Source organism: Polyodon spathula, chromosome 6 (genome assembly GCF_017654505.1).
Source record: "Polyodon spathula isolate WHYD16114869_AA chromosome 6, ASM1765450v1, whole genome shotgun sequence".
NCBI lineage: Eukaryota > Metazoa > Chordata > Actinopteri > Acipenseriformes > Polyodontidae > Polyodon > Polyodon spathula.
Window position 1 is genome coordinate 44,136,565 of NC_054539.1, and position 14,594 is coordinate 44,151,158.

At 40.5% G+C, this 14,594-nt stretch overlaps 1 protein-coding gene across 3 annotated transcripts in view; it reads left to right on the plus strand.

The window, feature by feature from the left end:
* The window catches only part of LOC121317223, a 28,820-nt gene extending 19,079 nt beyond the window's left edge, over positions 1-9,741 (plus strand). The window contains exons 7-9 of one of the 3 annotated variants that reach the window (XM_041252922.1): positions 1,941-2,055; positions 6,380-6,439; positions 9,669-9,741. In XM_041252922.1, coding sequence (XP_041108856.1) covers positions 1,941-2,055; positions 6,380-6,407 — 143 coding nt within the window. In that variant the 3' untranslated portion in view covers positions 6,408-6,439; positions 9,669-9,741. Of the gene's footprint in view, positions 1-1,940; positions 2,056-6,374; positions 6,440-6,970; positions 7,140-9,668 lie in introns of those variants that run through there. The other 2 variants (XM_041252923.1, XM_041252921.1) reach the window with 2 other exon arrangements.
* The last annotated feature ends 4,853 nt before the right edge of the window (positions 9,742-14,594 follow it).

Below are 14,594 nucleotides of genomic sequence, written 5' to 3' on the forward strand. Positions count from 1 at the left end.
TGCAGTAGTTCAGGGTAACTGTCCTAAAGTGCAAAAAACTAATTAATTGACTGTATTAATGAGAATGAGTAACCATTCAGTGGGACTGTACATGCCATTTCTTGTATCTACTTTGTATATCCTAAGGTGCTTTTCGGTTAAACTAAGGCTGTGTTCACACTGGGTCTGTTTAGAGTTTTTTGGTCCGCACTCGGTACGGTTCAGTACGTTTGGTGTGTGTGAACAACAAAGTCGCCTGGGAAACGAGCTACACTGAGTCAACTTAGGCTATGTACACACACAGGCTAAATGCGGTTGTGAGTTCACCTATTGCTCTTAATACGGTTTGTATATGCACACACAGTTCGGTTACAAAGGGCAGCGATAACTTTACTATTTAATCCTGTTCAGAGCAAGTATCGAGTGCGATTATTAATTCAGTTTGGTTAGTCAATGCACACTAACTGTGTGTGTGTGTGTGTGTGTGTGTGTGTGTTACAACCGCACTAACATAATTGCAGTTGGTGCTCAGTGGATTTCTGTGCAACTAATCATGTTATTGTTTATCAGACATTTCTGTGTAATAAATATCATATTATATATATATATATATATATATATATCGATAATATTATATATATATTATATGGCTGCCAACCCACGCCAAGTCTATATATATATATATATATATATATGGCTGAAGCCAAGTTGATTTTGTAATATTGATGAATAGTAACAATGGTAAATAGTGCACACATATAATATACTTTTGTTATTTAATCAAAGTACAGTTGCATAATATTTAGTTTTAAGAAAAAAAAATGTATTTTTGGTTTTGCAACTTAAATAAAACAATATGGGACAGTTGTATCCCCAAACGCCACAGTGCGACCGCAACTCACTTTTCCACTGATACTGAACGTCTCATCTGTGTGTTTTGGCACTTCAGAAATTGTTTCATTAAATGACAAAGACACATATACGACTCCTTAGACATGCGTACATTTTTAATCCAGACATTTGGAAACCACTCAAGTCGTTCTCACTAGCCTTTTGGTCGGAAGATCGCCCAAATGTTTCTATCTGCCGTCATGGTACTGCAGATCATCACCACTATATTTAGCAGTGCAGAAAAAGCAAAACTGCATCTCCACTGGTTTTGCAGAAAAGAGCATACCTGTGCTTGACGAGCTCTCAATCAATTACTTACAGTACTTTCTTCCAAAAGCATAAACAAAAACACAGCCTCCATGTTGTCACACAAAACCTCACGATCGGCATGTAACGATGGCCCGAGTTCAGTGGTTTGTTTAAACAGGGAGTGCACTCACTTCAGTAAGGAAAGGTGTGTGTGCACAACAAACAACCACAGCGAGTGCCGTTTGTAAATATGATTGTTGAGCCAACTGCAGTGTGTGTTTGTAGCCTTAGAAGTGGACTCGGTCCGTTTGGCAAACACAGTCTGGTTCGCTTGCTAAATCTCAATGTGAACAATTACTGGACTCAGTCCTTTTGCACATAGGAAACTAACTAGGTAACACCACTTGGAAGTAAACATTTCGCACATAGTTTAGTTCATATTCTGAGGAAACAAGCAAAGCAAAAACTGCTTTGCGACTATGTCACTGTAGTATTTTAATAGCTGCAATTTTTCAAGATACCTTGTCGGATAATGTAAACATCCGTTTCACAGACCCTATAAACAAGCTGAGTGCACTTGCAAACTGCATTGTGAACATAAACTAACTTTGTCCTGGAAAAAATGGAAAAGGACTAAAAAAAATCTTTAGAACGCATCCAAACACACTTGGTCCCTTTGCTCGCAGATAAGTGTGAACAGTAAGTACATTAATATATTGTTCCAAACTAAAAGAACCAGACTGAGTTCATTTGAAATGGACCTAGTATAAATGCAGCCTAATTATTATTTTTATATTTTTTTTCTGTATCCATCTTCTCAGAAACAATTGGGCCTCACGATGTTGAGAAATTTACAGCAGCATTAGTCAATCTCAGCAATGCAAATTCTCGACAGCATTCAGACTGTGTTAATACCCCGTGCCAGTTTCAGCACAGGTAAGACAACAGAATATAGGTCATTGAGACCTGAATTTACTAAATATTTTCATATAACTGCAGTAGGATACAAGTGAATCACTTTTGTTTGCATTCATTTGTTGTTCTCTTTTTTATTTTTGATAAAAGAACCAGATGTCCTGACAGGATCACGTTTAAACATGTTTGCTGAAGATGAAGCAATCTATAATACAAAGATTGACTTTATCAGAGACATTAACAGCTGCCAGTCAAATTAAATAGAAAATGGTTTTAAATGTCAATGAAACCTGGATCTCCCTTGGCATCTAAAAGACAGACACTAGTGGTTTAAAATCCAATGGCTAGATAATAGAGAGGCCTTTATACTGGGTAAATATATCCAGACTGCTGGAAAAAGAATTAATAACAGAGCAGTACTACGCATGTGACCACTGAGATTCTAGGTCTAGGCTCTCAAGCCTGGGTTCAAATCCATGTCAGGGCACAAATAAAATGGTGCTCACACAATTTAAAACAATTAGAGGAATTTGTCAGTTTCTGCTGAGAGAGAACCAGGACTAAATGGCGCAGGGTGTTCAGGTCAGGGTTGACATGTTATTGCAGAGCTGTGAGGGCCAAGCCTTGTAGCACCAGCAAGTGGTCAAATTGCTTTTAGTTTTACCACTAAAGGGATTGCTACTGCCCTTCAGACTGGTATCTGATTACATAAATGTGCATTGGTGTCAAAATGTAAATATACTTTAGAGTGCTGCACCTTGAAAAGCACAACATTGTAGATTACATTGTAGTCATCTTAATGAACCAAAACTCTTTTTTTAAGTTTCCCTTTTAAAGGATATTTTAATGGACTTCCTAGATAAACAAATGTTAATAAATAAAAAATAAGATAATGGTCAAAACTGTCTTTTCCAATTATAAGTCCAATTATTTTTGTCTTTAAAGTATAGTATTGTAATGACCCTGGATCTGCTATAACCATGGTAGGGAAGATTCTGTGACCCAGAGTCAAAAGTTCAATTGCAGCAGGTGCTCAGGGATCTGGCTGCAACATTGTTGTCACAAATCAGGGGATAAGATGTTGCAATAGTCAAAGGGTCGAGAGCAGGAAGCCATGCGTGCTTGAGATTGGTGGCTGGTGCACCTGGGACATAGCCTGGATGGGGGGATAAGTAGTGGGCTGTTGAAAGAGCTGGTGGTGAGATGAACAAGAGCTGAAGAACAGAGAGAAAGATTGGTGAGAAACAGCCAAGGAGAATCTGAGAAGCGGGGCTAAAGAGAACCAAGGCTAAGACTTCTTTTCTTTTTTTTATTTGAGGATTTTGTCACAGTCTGAGTAGCACTACGCTGCTCAGCTGTAGTTGTACCACTGACTGGTAAAGCAGCACGCTTTACCTGCCAAGTGTAGAGTCCTGGCTTAATAAACCGCTACATTTGAGAACCTGAAATACCTGTATGAGTCTGCCTTTATTTCCCGCAAACACTACAGTGATGCTCAGAAGTGGGATTATGGACCGGGTGATGCGGGAAGTGAACACCGACGAAGACACACAGCGGGGTCCGAGGGAGCCAGGATTTCCGGAGGCTGAAGCGCCAGTCAGGAGCAGACAATGGCTGCTGTAATTGTTAAAGGCGACATCCATTGTGAAGGCACTCTGGAGAGCCGAGAGTGGGACCTCAAGATGGCCGATCACAGCGCTGCATTTCCAATCAGCCAGAGTTGGGATCCCCCTTGCAGTCCACTCCAGATCCGGCTGCCGCTGTCAGAGAAGCTATGGGCCATGAAACTGAAACCCTGCTTGAAGTCCACCCCTGACTACCAAGCTGGATCACCTTGGAACTCCCCCTGCCAGAGCCAAGCTGCTGTTACCCCCTGTGGCAGAGAGGACACCGCAGAGTAGGGCAGAGGAAAGCAAGATGCTGCCACCCATGGCGAACCGACAGCCCGCCTCACCCCAGGGTCCTACGCTGCCCCGGTTCAAAAACACTTCATCCCTCGAAGCCTTCCTCATGCAGTTCGAGCTGTCCATCATCAAATATGGCTGGACAGACTGCAGGAAGGCTACCTACCTGTCCCAAGACCTGGAGGGATTAGTCTCTGAAGTGCTGCTGGACTTGAGCTGGCAGGACAGGGTCGACTGCTCAACACTACCGATGGCTCAAACGGCAGTTTGGGATTTCGACTCCTACCTGGGCTTGCAGGACCAGCTCCAGCCAGAGGAGAGGACCATGAGAGAAGCTGGGAGCCTTGGCCATGAACGTCGCCCACCTGGTGAGACAGACATACATCGACAAGCCCGACAGCTTTGGTCGACAGATAGCCCTGTACACCTTTATGCACAGCCTGAAACCACTACCGCTGCGACACCAGGTCCGCCTCGCTGGCCCACGGACACTGGAGGTGGTGAACCAGGCAATTGAAACTATGCTCCAGGACAAGGAGCTCATTCCATGTCAACCGTGATATCAGCCCACAGTGCACCAGGCCCAGCCCAGCGAAGAGGACACCGAAGCCAGCTGGGCCAACCCCCCCGGCTGCCGGAACTCGGCGCTTTGCTCAGGACCACATCCATACAGGGCTCCTGATCGGTCTCCACACACGCCTGTGTTGGGGCTGTGGACAGCCAGAACACCTGCAGTGCAAGTGCCCAGCAACCACCACCCTGCTGCCCAAAAGCATGCAGCGCCAGCACTTGGGGAAACAACACTACTTGCCCTCAGAAGTAGCTGAGCACCGCATCGTCCTACACAGCACTGCTGCTACCGTCTCTGCCAGCCAGGGGAGCCTGACAGTACAGCTGGGGGAGTGGGGTGCCACAGTTCCAACAGGGCCCGTTGTTGTCGTGGGAAAGACTCTGTGGTGGACTTCTGCAACATCCCAGTTCAAGTTGAGGGGGTTCCATGCACAGCCTTGGTCGACATGGAATCGACGGTGATGATGGTGCGACCCGATGTGGGTCCAGCTCGAGCCAACGACGGTGCAACTCCACACAGTCACTGGGGAGCTGGTGTCCATGCAGGAAAGAGGGGCCATGGTGATCCAGATGGGCGACCAGACGGTGAACCTCCCCCTGTGGGTATCTGCAGTACCTGACCCCTGCATCCTTGGCCTGAACTTTCTGAGAAGCAACGGCAGCCAGCTGGACCTCCAGACAGGGACCCTACACTTCCAGGAGGGCCCAGCCCCTTGCCCGATGACTGTGACGGCTTGGGGAACCAACATACCCGTGAGCCGACGGGCTCCACCAAACAGCCACCGACACAAAATCACAGAGCCTGAGACAGAGCCCCCACCCCAGGCCAAAGACAGCCAAGACCACGACCCAAGACGGTGACCAAGACGGTAGAGGGCCATGACCAGAAATTGAGCTGGGAGGCATCGACGAGTAGGGCCTGGTCTGTCACTTGCCGGGAGATGACTATGATTGGGGCAGAAGAATGGCGGCAACAACAAGGAGAGGATCCTGACCTTCAGCACATCCTACAGTGACTGGTGGACCAGCGGCAGCCCCCTGGAAAGAAGTAGCACTGCAGTCGCCAGTGACGAATAGCCTGTGATCGAAGTAGGCTGGGCTGGATATTCATGCTGGGGTTCTGCACCAATGAAAGGAACCAGCTACAGGAGAGGCCTGGTGGCAGGTGGGGGTAACTCAGGCAATGCGGGAGGATGTGCGGAAAGCCACCACGGCACCCCCAACACCGGGCACTTTGGGGTCACTAAAACCCAGCACCGGGTTCGACAGGGATTCTACTGAGGATGGCGCAGGCGAGATGAGGAGGACTACTACTGCCGCTGAGACAGCTGCAGTAGTTAAAGAGAGTGGTAACAGGGTTAAAGAGAACCAAAGAATAAACTAGAGACTGCATTTAGTTGGCTGAAGCACACGGCCAAAACTGTGTGCTTTGGACTTTTCTTTTCTTTTATTATCTTGTCACAATCTGTGTAGCACTACGCTGCTTTGCTGTAGTTGTACCACTGGCTGGTAAAGCAGCACATTTTACCTGTGAAGTGTACAGTCTTGGCTTAATAAACTGCTACATTCAAGAGCTGTGTGAGCCTGCCTTCATTTCCTCAAATGATACAGTATTTTAGTCTATAAGCACTGAATTGTGTGATAGTAATATTCGTGGTTTTATATGTGATTTAAGAAAAAAAACAAAAAAACATACATTTGTATTGATTTAAAGAATGCCTGTCCTGGCTTAATGTGAAAATCACACAATTCATCTTCTGTTCTGGTTGATCTGAAACTAAGGGGTAACTTGAAACTAACACATCATTACAAGAAACCTGTTGCTGTTTTTTTTTGTTTTTTCATCTTTCCTTCTTTTTCAACCAGAGTAGCCAAACGACAAAACAACAATACTCCTAAAACACCTCATCTGGTACAATTGGCAATAAAAGGTAAGCAACATATTTGTTGTTCTGTATTTTGTTGCATGCATCACGTAAATTGGATTTTATATGTATGCTATTATAAAGCAGCAGCATTTTTAGAGCTGTTTCCTCCTTTTCTGGAATCAGTTTTCAATACAGGACTGTGTTTATTTAGCACCTGTTCCCTTACACTGAGCTTTTGCAAAATAGGCTCAGGTGTAACAAATTGCTACATAGAACTGGACAGAGTCGGCAGTTGTTGGTGTTTGTGAAATCAGCTGTAATTGTTTTATAAATCAAGTTTGTAAGTGTCATGACAAATAAAGAAGTACTATAGATATCGCTGGCTATGGAATATAAAATTCCACAAATGAATGAAGCATCTAATGATGTTATTGCTGTAGACAATTTTCTCATCATAACAGAATACTGTTTTTAACAGAAAATGTAACTCAAAGTCCCCAAGGGTATGATTGTTGACAAAGTAATTGACACCTGCTTGAATATATTAGGAATTAATAAAACATAATAACCTTTTCTCTCTGAATGCTGTCATAGGAAGGAAAGGAGAAGACAAGCAGAATGGACTATAATAGTCAATATTTATTAAAAGATCATATACACTGTGACGCTTCAATTGGTAATAGATTAAAAAGGAATTATAGCTGTTTTAGTGTTAGTCACGCCATTTTTGAGGTATATCTTTTGTATGTCACTGCTAATCATGTATGTTTGTATTAAGATAACAAATATTCTTTTGTGTGTTAATAATATTATATCATTAAGATTTCAGTAAATTCAATTATTTAAACAATTTAACCATTTAAACTGGAAAATAATTGAACTAAACTGAATGTGATTAAAAGTTACCAATGAAGAGTTTAAATTAATGAAGAGTTTAAAGTATAAATAGTGTGTGCTGTAATTGATAGTATTTACCACCCAATGAAAACTAGAAGTCGAAATGCATCGTGGAGATGGATCAAAATGTTTTTATTCTTTGAAGAAATAAAGTGAATTAAATCTTGGAAAACTTGAGTTGTGTGGATCAATAAGAAAAACCGCAAGGTGTGCGACCAGGTTCTCTCTGCTTGAATCATAAAGATAAAGGTTTGTTGGAACATTCCTGGCTAGAGAGACAATCACTTTCTTCTATATATAAATTAGAGGTCGGCACGGGTAGAAAATCTGGATAAATGTAATGTTTTAAGTGCATGATACATATAGTACACACACATTTAGTCCCTTCAGATCTGTAGACTTGTGTAACCTTTTTCAGTACTGGAAACATTGAAAAAATAAAAAAATAAAAATAAATAAATAAATAAAAATAAATATAATAATAATAATAATAATAATAATAATAATAATAATAATAGACCATCTCCATTTAAATAGTTATTAATGTTAAATGCGCTTCATGCTGCAGGATTCTTTGCGACATATATTGGCCATATACCGCTGTTGTGGTTGTTGCTGTTAGCATGGCTGTTAGATTCAGTTTTAAAACTAACAGTAGTACAGCACCACTATTACGTTATGGACTATTGCAGTATATAATGTAAATTGTTTGTCTGTGTGCCGCAGTTGCTGACCAAGAATGACTAATACAGATTAATCATAAGGGTATCAACCAATGGTGAAGCAGGTTTAAGTGATGTGACTTGTTATACAAGATGGCAGAATATTGACAGTTTTAGTTAAACAGTTCAAAATACATTAGTCTTGAATTGCTCTGAGTGTCCATAATTCAAAAATACCATATATGTGCACATTTCAATAGTTTTTTTTTTTTTGGCATTTAGTAATCAAAGGTAAATTATCAATTTACTTTTTAATTATCAATCTACTGGCAGCCTATATTTTCTTACTGTGTTGAAACTTAAGTAACCGGTGCGTCGGTCTCCAATAGGTCACAAATCGCAAGCCCCTAGATCCACACGCTGAGAAAAAAACCCCAAATCAAATAAAAATCAACAGGTTGGATTTTATTTACAACAGTGTAGTAGACAAACTATACAAAAAGTCAAACACTGCCTGAAACGTTTGCATGGTGTAAATGGTCAATAGCTAAATTAACATGCACTTCTTTTTGGTTGCCTGTGGCGCTGTCTCCACTGTCTAATCAGTATACGATTCCATGTATAATGTGAGGGTTACTATGTTAATAAAAAAAATGTGTACAGGGCAGTATTAATTATATTTGCATACATAGTAATCACCCGGATCTAGTTGTGGTCAGCCTAATTCAGTTTTAGCAGTGTGCGACACCCAGTCGAGAAAAACTCAATTGTGACGTCTAACCAAATCTGAGCACAAATGATCGAGGAATCTGTAAATTGAGACGAGATGCGTCGGGATGTGTGCGGCGGTCTTTACGGTTGATCCTGGACCAAACCATTATTAAACAGACAGAAGAGGGGTTGCATGTTATATTTAACAAAAAATAAGTTATTTTTAGTGTAAAGATATTTGTGTGTCTAATCCTTGTGTGTAATTTATAAGAAGTTAATTGACGGGCTCTATCGCTTAATTAAGCATTGGGTGTAATTTCTTTACCAAGCAGGAGAAAATGGAATTTGCAAACTCTGCAAAGGAAATATTTAATTCAAAGGGGGAAGCACACCTACTTAATGTGCTCCAGATGATTTTATTTGTATTTTATTTATTTTTAAATAAACGCTACTTATTCTATCTTCTTGTTAAGAATCTATATCTGCGCAGTAACTGTAGATAAAACATTACGTATTGGAAGCCACAAGGTTATTATTAATGGATCACAGAGTTATCAGTGACATAAACCAACAGGGTGTTGTTATGATTTAGTTCCTGAGAAAAATAGCCGCTGCAGTTATTATTATTATTGATCTGCACTTGCTGCTCGCTGTGTGTTTTTGTTTTCTATAAAATATTGATAAGAAAAGTCTTAATGCAAAGCCTTTTTTAACGTTGTCTTTATTACGCCGGCCAGAGACCCACGCTTACCACTGTATTGCCATAGTTTCTACATTTTCTTTAAATTCTCAAATTAGTAAATTGAAACCTAGGTAGTAAAACGAGACCCTGGTAGCGTCAGGTAATTTAAAAATCGACGGTTGCCCGGGCTTTTTGGGTACTAGCGCCGACCTCTTCGATATAATATATAGATATATATATATATATATATATATATGATATATATATATATATATATATATATATATATATATATATATATATATATATATATATGATGGTTTTACCTATTTGTTTTTAGATGATTTAGAAGAAGTGGACAAGCATATTGGAGAACTAAAAATAGAAGAAAAAAAGGGGCATCTGGTCAAGCAGGTAAATTATTTTAAAATACTTTTAAAGCTGTTTCAGTTTTACCCTGTTTTACATTCTTGTAAGGCCATGACTTAAAATTCTGTGATAAAATGTTCACGCTGTTCATGATGAACGCTTTTTACTTCAGTGGAGGCTGTTCAATAAATGGTAAATATGATTAAACATTATATATTGCATTTATGTCATGAGGTTAACGAGATCATGACCTATGCAGCTTTATTGTACTGTGACAGTTTGAAATCTTTTTAACCAATCGAATTACACTTTGTCTCAACATATTCAAAAAGAACATGGTCCCAGGTATTAGTTCATACACATGTTAAATTTGAATTAGTGACATTTAAAATATTAATACATTGTACAGTTTATTAACTACTAAGTTGATTACTTCCTCAGCTGCCATACATTCTATCAAGGGGAGTCTATGTGCTTCTCATGTGCATTAAGGACAGGATTAGGGGGTAGGATTTCAATGAATTGCGGTGGAATTGTCTAGACACACATTTAAATTCACCAAGTGTTAATTAGAAAAGCATGTGCACAGAAATTACATTAACTTTCTACATCTATTGGGCCCTTGAACAAAGGAGCAAATTACCTCTTAGCTCTCCCTAAGTAGCCCTAGTAGACAATAGCATTAATTAACAAAATGCTAGTGAAAGGTTATATACAGGGCTTCTGTTTTTCAGTTTTTATTAATTTCATTTTTCTCTGTTTATTTTTAGGTGTTCAACTTTCTCTTTCTATATACTGTATGAAATTATTGTTTTCAGTCACTTTCCAAATTCTTCCACAACAAAATCTTTATGGTCACAGGCATATTCTTCTGGGGTTTTTGTGTGTTTAGGCATTTTCTTATATTTTGCCATGATTTGCAATTCTGTTTTAAATTGATGAGTGTGTAAATCCTCCCTAACCTCGTAATCTTATAATCTTATAATCTTATAATCTACAATAGCAAGTTGCTGCCACTCAGTGTTTGGGGTGGGTTTAAAGTATTCAGAGCGAATCAATACGAGACACGAAGGAGGTACATTGCCTAACTGCACTGGAAACGTATTTTTTTTCACTGGGAAAGGAATGAAGTCAACGTGAAATGAGTAACCATTTCCAGTGTTTCTCATATATACATCGATTCTATTAAATATTCTAAAAGGTATTGACAATGTCGACCCAAGGGACTTTTTAAACTTGAAAAAAGAAGCAAGGACCAGGGGTCACAAATGGAGATTAGATAAAGGAGCATTCAGAACAGAAAATAGGAAACGCTTTTTTACACAGAGAACTGTAGGTCTGGAACCAACTCCCCAATAATGTTGTTGAAGTGGACACCCTGGGAGCCTTCAAGAAGCTGCTTGATGAGATTCTGGGAACAATAAGCTACTAACAACCAAACGAGCAAGATGGGCTGAATGGCCTTCTCTAGTGTATAAACTTTCTTATGTTCTTATGTTAAATTAATTTTTTTGTGTCAGGGGTGTTTTATCGTTTATCAGTTAAAAACCAAAAATCAGAATCCCTAGATATGTACTGTACTGGCACCATTACATAAAAAATATTTGGATATCTGCAATACTGAATACAATGCTCCTTCGCTATAAGGCTCTCGGTTATAACGTGCCTCAGATATAACGTTCCTACAGCATGTCCCTCAGTTCCCTATACTAGTGATTCATGCAGTATTTCTGCAGTAAATACAGTACCGGTGTTCAAACTATAAACAACTTCTCAGTCTAACTTCTGTTTCTGTCTCTCCCTTTTGTTACAGTAACTGAACTGAAGAAAAGCTGTGCTGGCACTTTACAACACAGACATCTTATTCAGCATTCATTTTATAACTAAATAAATATTAGGCCTAATGCATGCTTATCTTTCCTAACATACTTACTTTTTTGCTGCGAGAGGAGCTGCAGCTTTCTCCGGGAGACAAGACGCTTCAGCTGTGCTTCAGCCCCACTCCGGCAGCCGAACCTGGGGAGAGCCCATTCCCTCTTCCCCTCGCCCAACCCGCTCTCCTTCTCGCACTTTGTTTGCTTCTCTGTCTCCTCAGACTGAACTCCCGAACTATTTATAGTTCAGTAATATGGGACAAACACCAATCACGAAATGTTTTAGTACAACTATTTATTGTGGAGTATGCAATTTTACAGAGAGTTATATTGTATATACGCTTTCATTTGGCATCACACCTAACTTGGTTTGAGGGCTCGCTGCCTAGCCGAATGGACGAGGCGGAGACCCCAATTGATAAAATATAGAAATTGCTTTTAAGAAAGGGGGAGATGGGGAGGTGGTGGGTTACGATGAAATCGAAACGCAACTGTGAGGAAAGTGAAGAGGGTATTTATTGTGCTAACAATTTTAATTAGATAATGTGTAAATTGAATGATTCAATTTGGTGACGCAGAGATTGGTGTCTGAACCTCCTCATGAACTTTAATTAGAAATATCAATTCAGTAGTTCGGGACAAACACCAATCACGAAATGTTTTAGTACAACTATTTATTGTGGAGAATGTGGAGTATGGAATTTCACAGAGAATGATGTTGTATATATGCTTTCATTTGGCATCAAACCTATCTTGGTTTGAGGGCTCACTGACTGGCCGAATGGACGAGGACGAGTTACCCCCAAAAAGAACAAGCAGGTCTCAATGTCGCGACTAGTATTAAATATAGACCACTTGAAGGTTTAGCCAACCCTTAACAAATGATCATCAGCATGTAGGAGAGGAAAACAAAACCCATTTTTGGGAAATAAACCTCTGGGAATCCATGGCTGATTCGATTGCCCTTCCTCCAGGCAGGCTACTAACGCTTAAGAGTACATTTTGTAAAAGCATTTTTAGGATCCGTAATTTGTTCTAATGTAAACTTGGTAAACAATGAACGACCAATAACCTAACCGTCTAATAAGGGAGCCTGGAACTCTGTGGCAAGAAGCTGCTACGATTCTGAAGGAATGACCAGAGAACTACTCAGCTGTGAATCCGGCGAAGGTGAAAGAAGAACCAATGGCGGGTGACGATTGTTCCATTTTTGTTAATAAACAGTGGTGATGCACCTTGAGAAAGACAGACATGAATAAGAGAGAAAGGGGCTAACATGGGAGTTTTATTTATAAACAAAATAGAAATGGTTCCCTAATCTTCTTGCACAGTTCTTACTTTTTTTGAGCAGGAAGGAAAAGGTATCAGATGAGGTGATTACGAGGTCAGAGATACAGGGGTGAATCTGGGGGTTGAATTTGAGACCGATGTAGACTGGAGCACCTAAGGAACCCAAGAAGGCTAAGAGAAAAGGGCTTTAAGGTTTATCTAAAAACTGAGGAGTAGCTGGAGCGGATGAGAGGCACCAAGAGAGTATGTTGATGGTGATAGGTAAGCAAGCAGGGGGAGAAATATTCAGGTCGTTGAAGCCCTTTCAGGATTAAAAAAATGTATGAGTTGCCGAGTGTAGAGCTGAGATGCTGAAAATGAGTTTGTAGAAAAACTGAATGCCGGAAATTGAAATATTGATGGAGGAAACTTATAGCCCAATTCTTAAGGGGCATAATATAGGGTGATACTACAGGCATTGAAAATGAAGGGAACGGAATGCAATTCCAAGATGACCAGCATATTTGCAGTGAGCGGGGAGTGATGCTGAGAAAAGTTGTTTCTTGAGCCTGCAGAATTAGGGAATGCAGCGGGTGGCTCACATGAATATCAGATCTGAAAAGAGAGAAAACTGAGTTGGCAGGAGGTCGTCTTCAGGAGCTAATGCTCTGAATCTCTACATTTGCAAATGAGAAAGAGAATCAGCGATTACATTCAGGTGGCCGAGAATGTGTTGAACTCTGAGAATGAACTGATGAGTAAAGGTAACCAAATAATCCTTCTGAATATTATCATTATATGGTGGGAGGATGAACGACCTTTTGGACTGTAGCTGAGTTATCTGAGTGAAGAAGAATGTATTTTTTTGGGCCCAGGAAGACCCCCAAAAGGAATGCAGCTACAGCAACTAGATACATTTCGTACAATGACAAGGAATGATCGGGGATAGGAATGCTGATGGAGCAGAAAACCATTTGCCCTTGTAGTATCTGCCAAAGCCGAGCGAGGGAGCTGCATCTGTGAACAGTTGAATGTCTTTGTGCAGCAGGAGACACGGCATAAAATAAAGTAATGCCGTTCCAGACTTTCAGTAGGAGCTCCCATAGGCAGAGTTCCTTGCGGCAAAAAGGATCCATGAGTATGACATCATTGAGGGAATCAACAGAAGGGATCAAGAGAAGGTAGGCGACAGCTCTTTCTTGAGGAATTATCCTCATTGCATAGTTTAAATGGCCTAGGAGAGACAGAAGATTGCGTTTGGTAGGAGGGCGACCGGACAGAAAAATGGAAATAGAAACAATACGATTGCACCCAGAGGGTGAAAAAGATTGGGAATCCAGGGTGAAGCCTAGAAAGTCGATATAAGTGAGAGGACCCAAGGTCTTTTCTGATGCTAGGGGGATGCCGAGATTTGAAAATAATGATATGAGGATTGTTATTTTCTGGGCAGGGGAAGCGTGGGGAAAATCAAATTGAAGAAAATCATCCAGGAGATTCAGCACAAAAGGAATGCAGTAGTTATTAAGGAGGATCCAGCACAGCACTTCTGACAGGGTATTGAATATCTATGGGCTGCTTTTGCAGCCGAACGTCAGGTGAACAGAAAATTCATTTGAAAAGCCACTGTACTCCGAAGAGGTCCCTGACAGCAGGCTCAATGGGCATAATTAAAAAATGTGTTTGATATATCGGCTTTAAACCCATGGCTGGCTTTCCCAGCAATTTTGGTTAATATGGCATGGTTGATTTTTGCA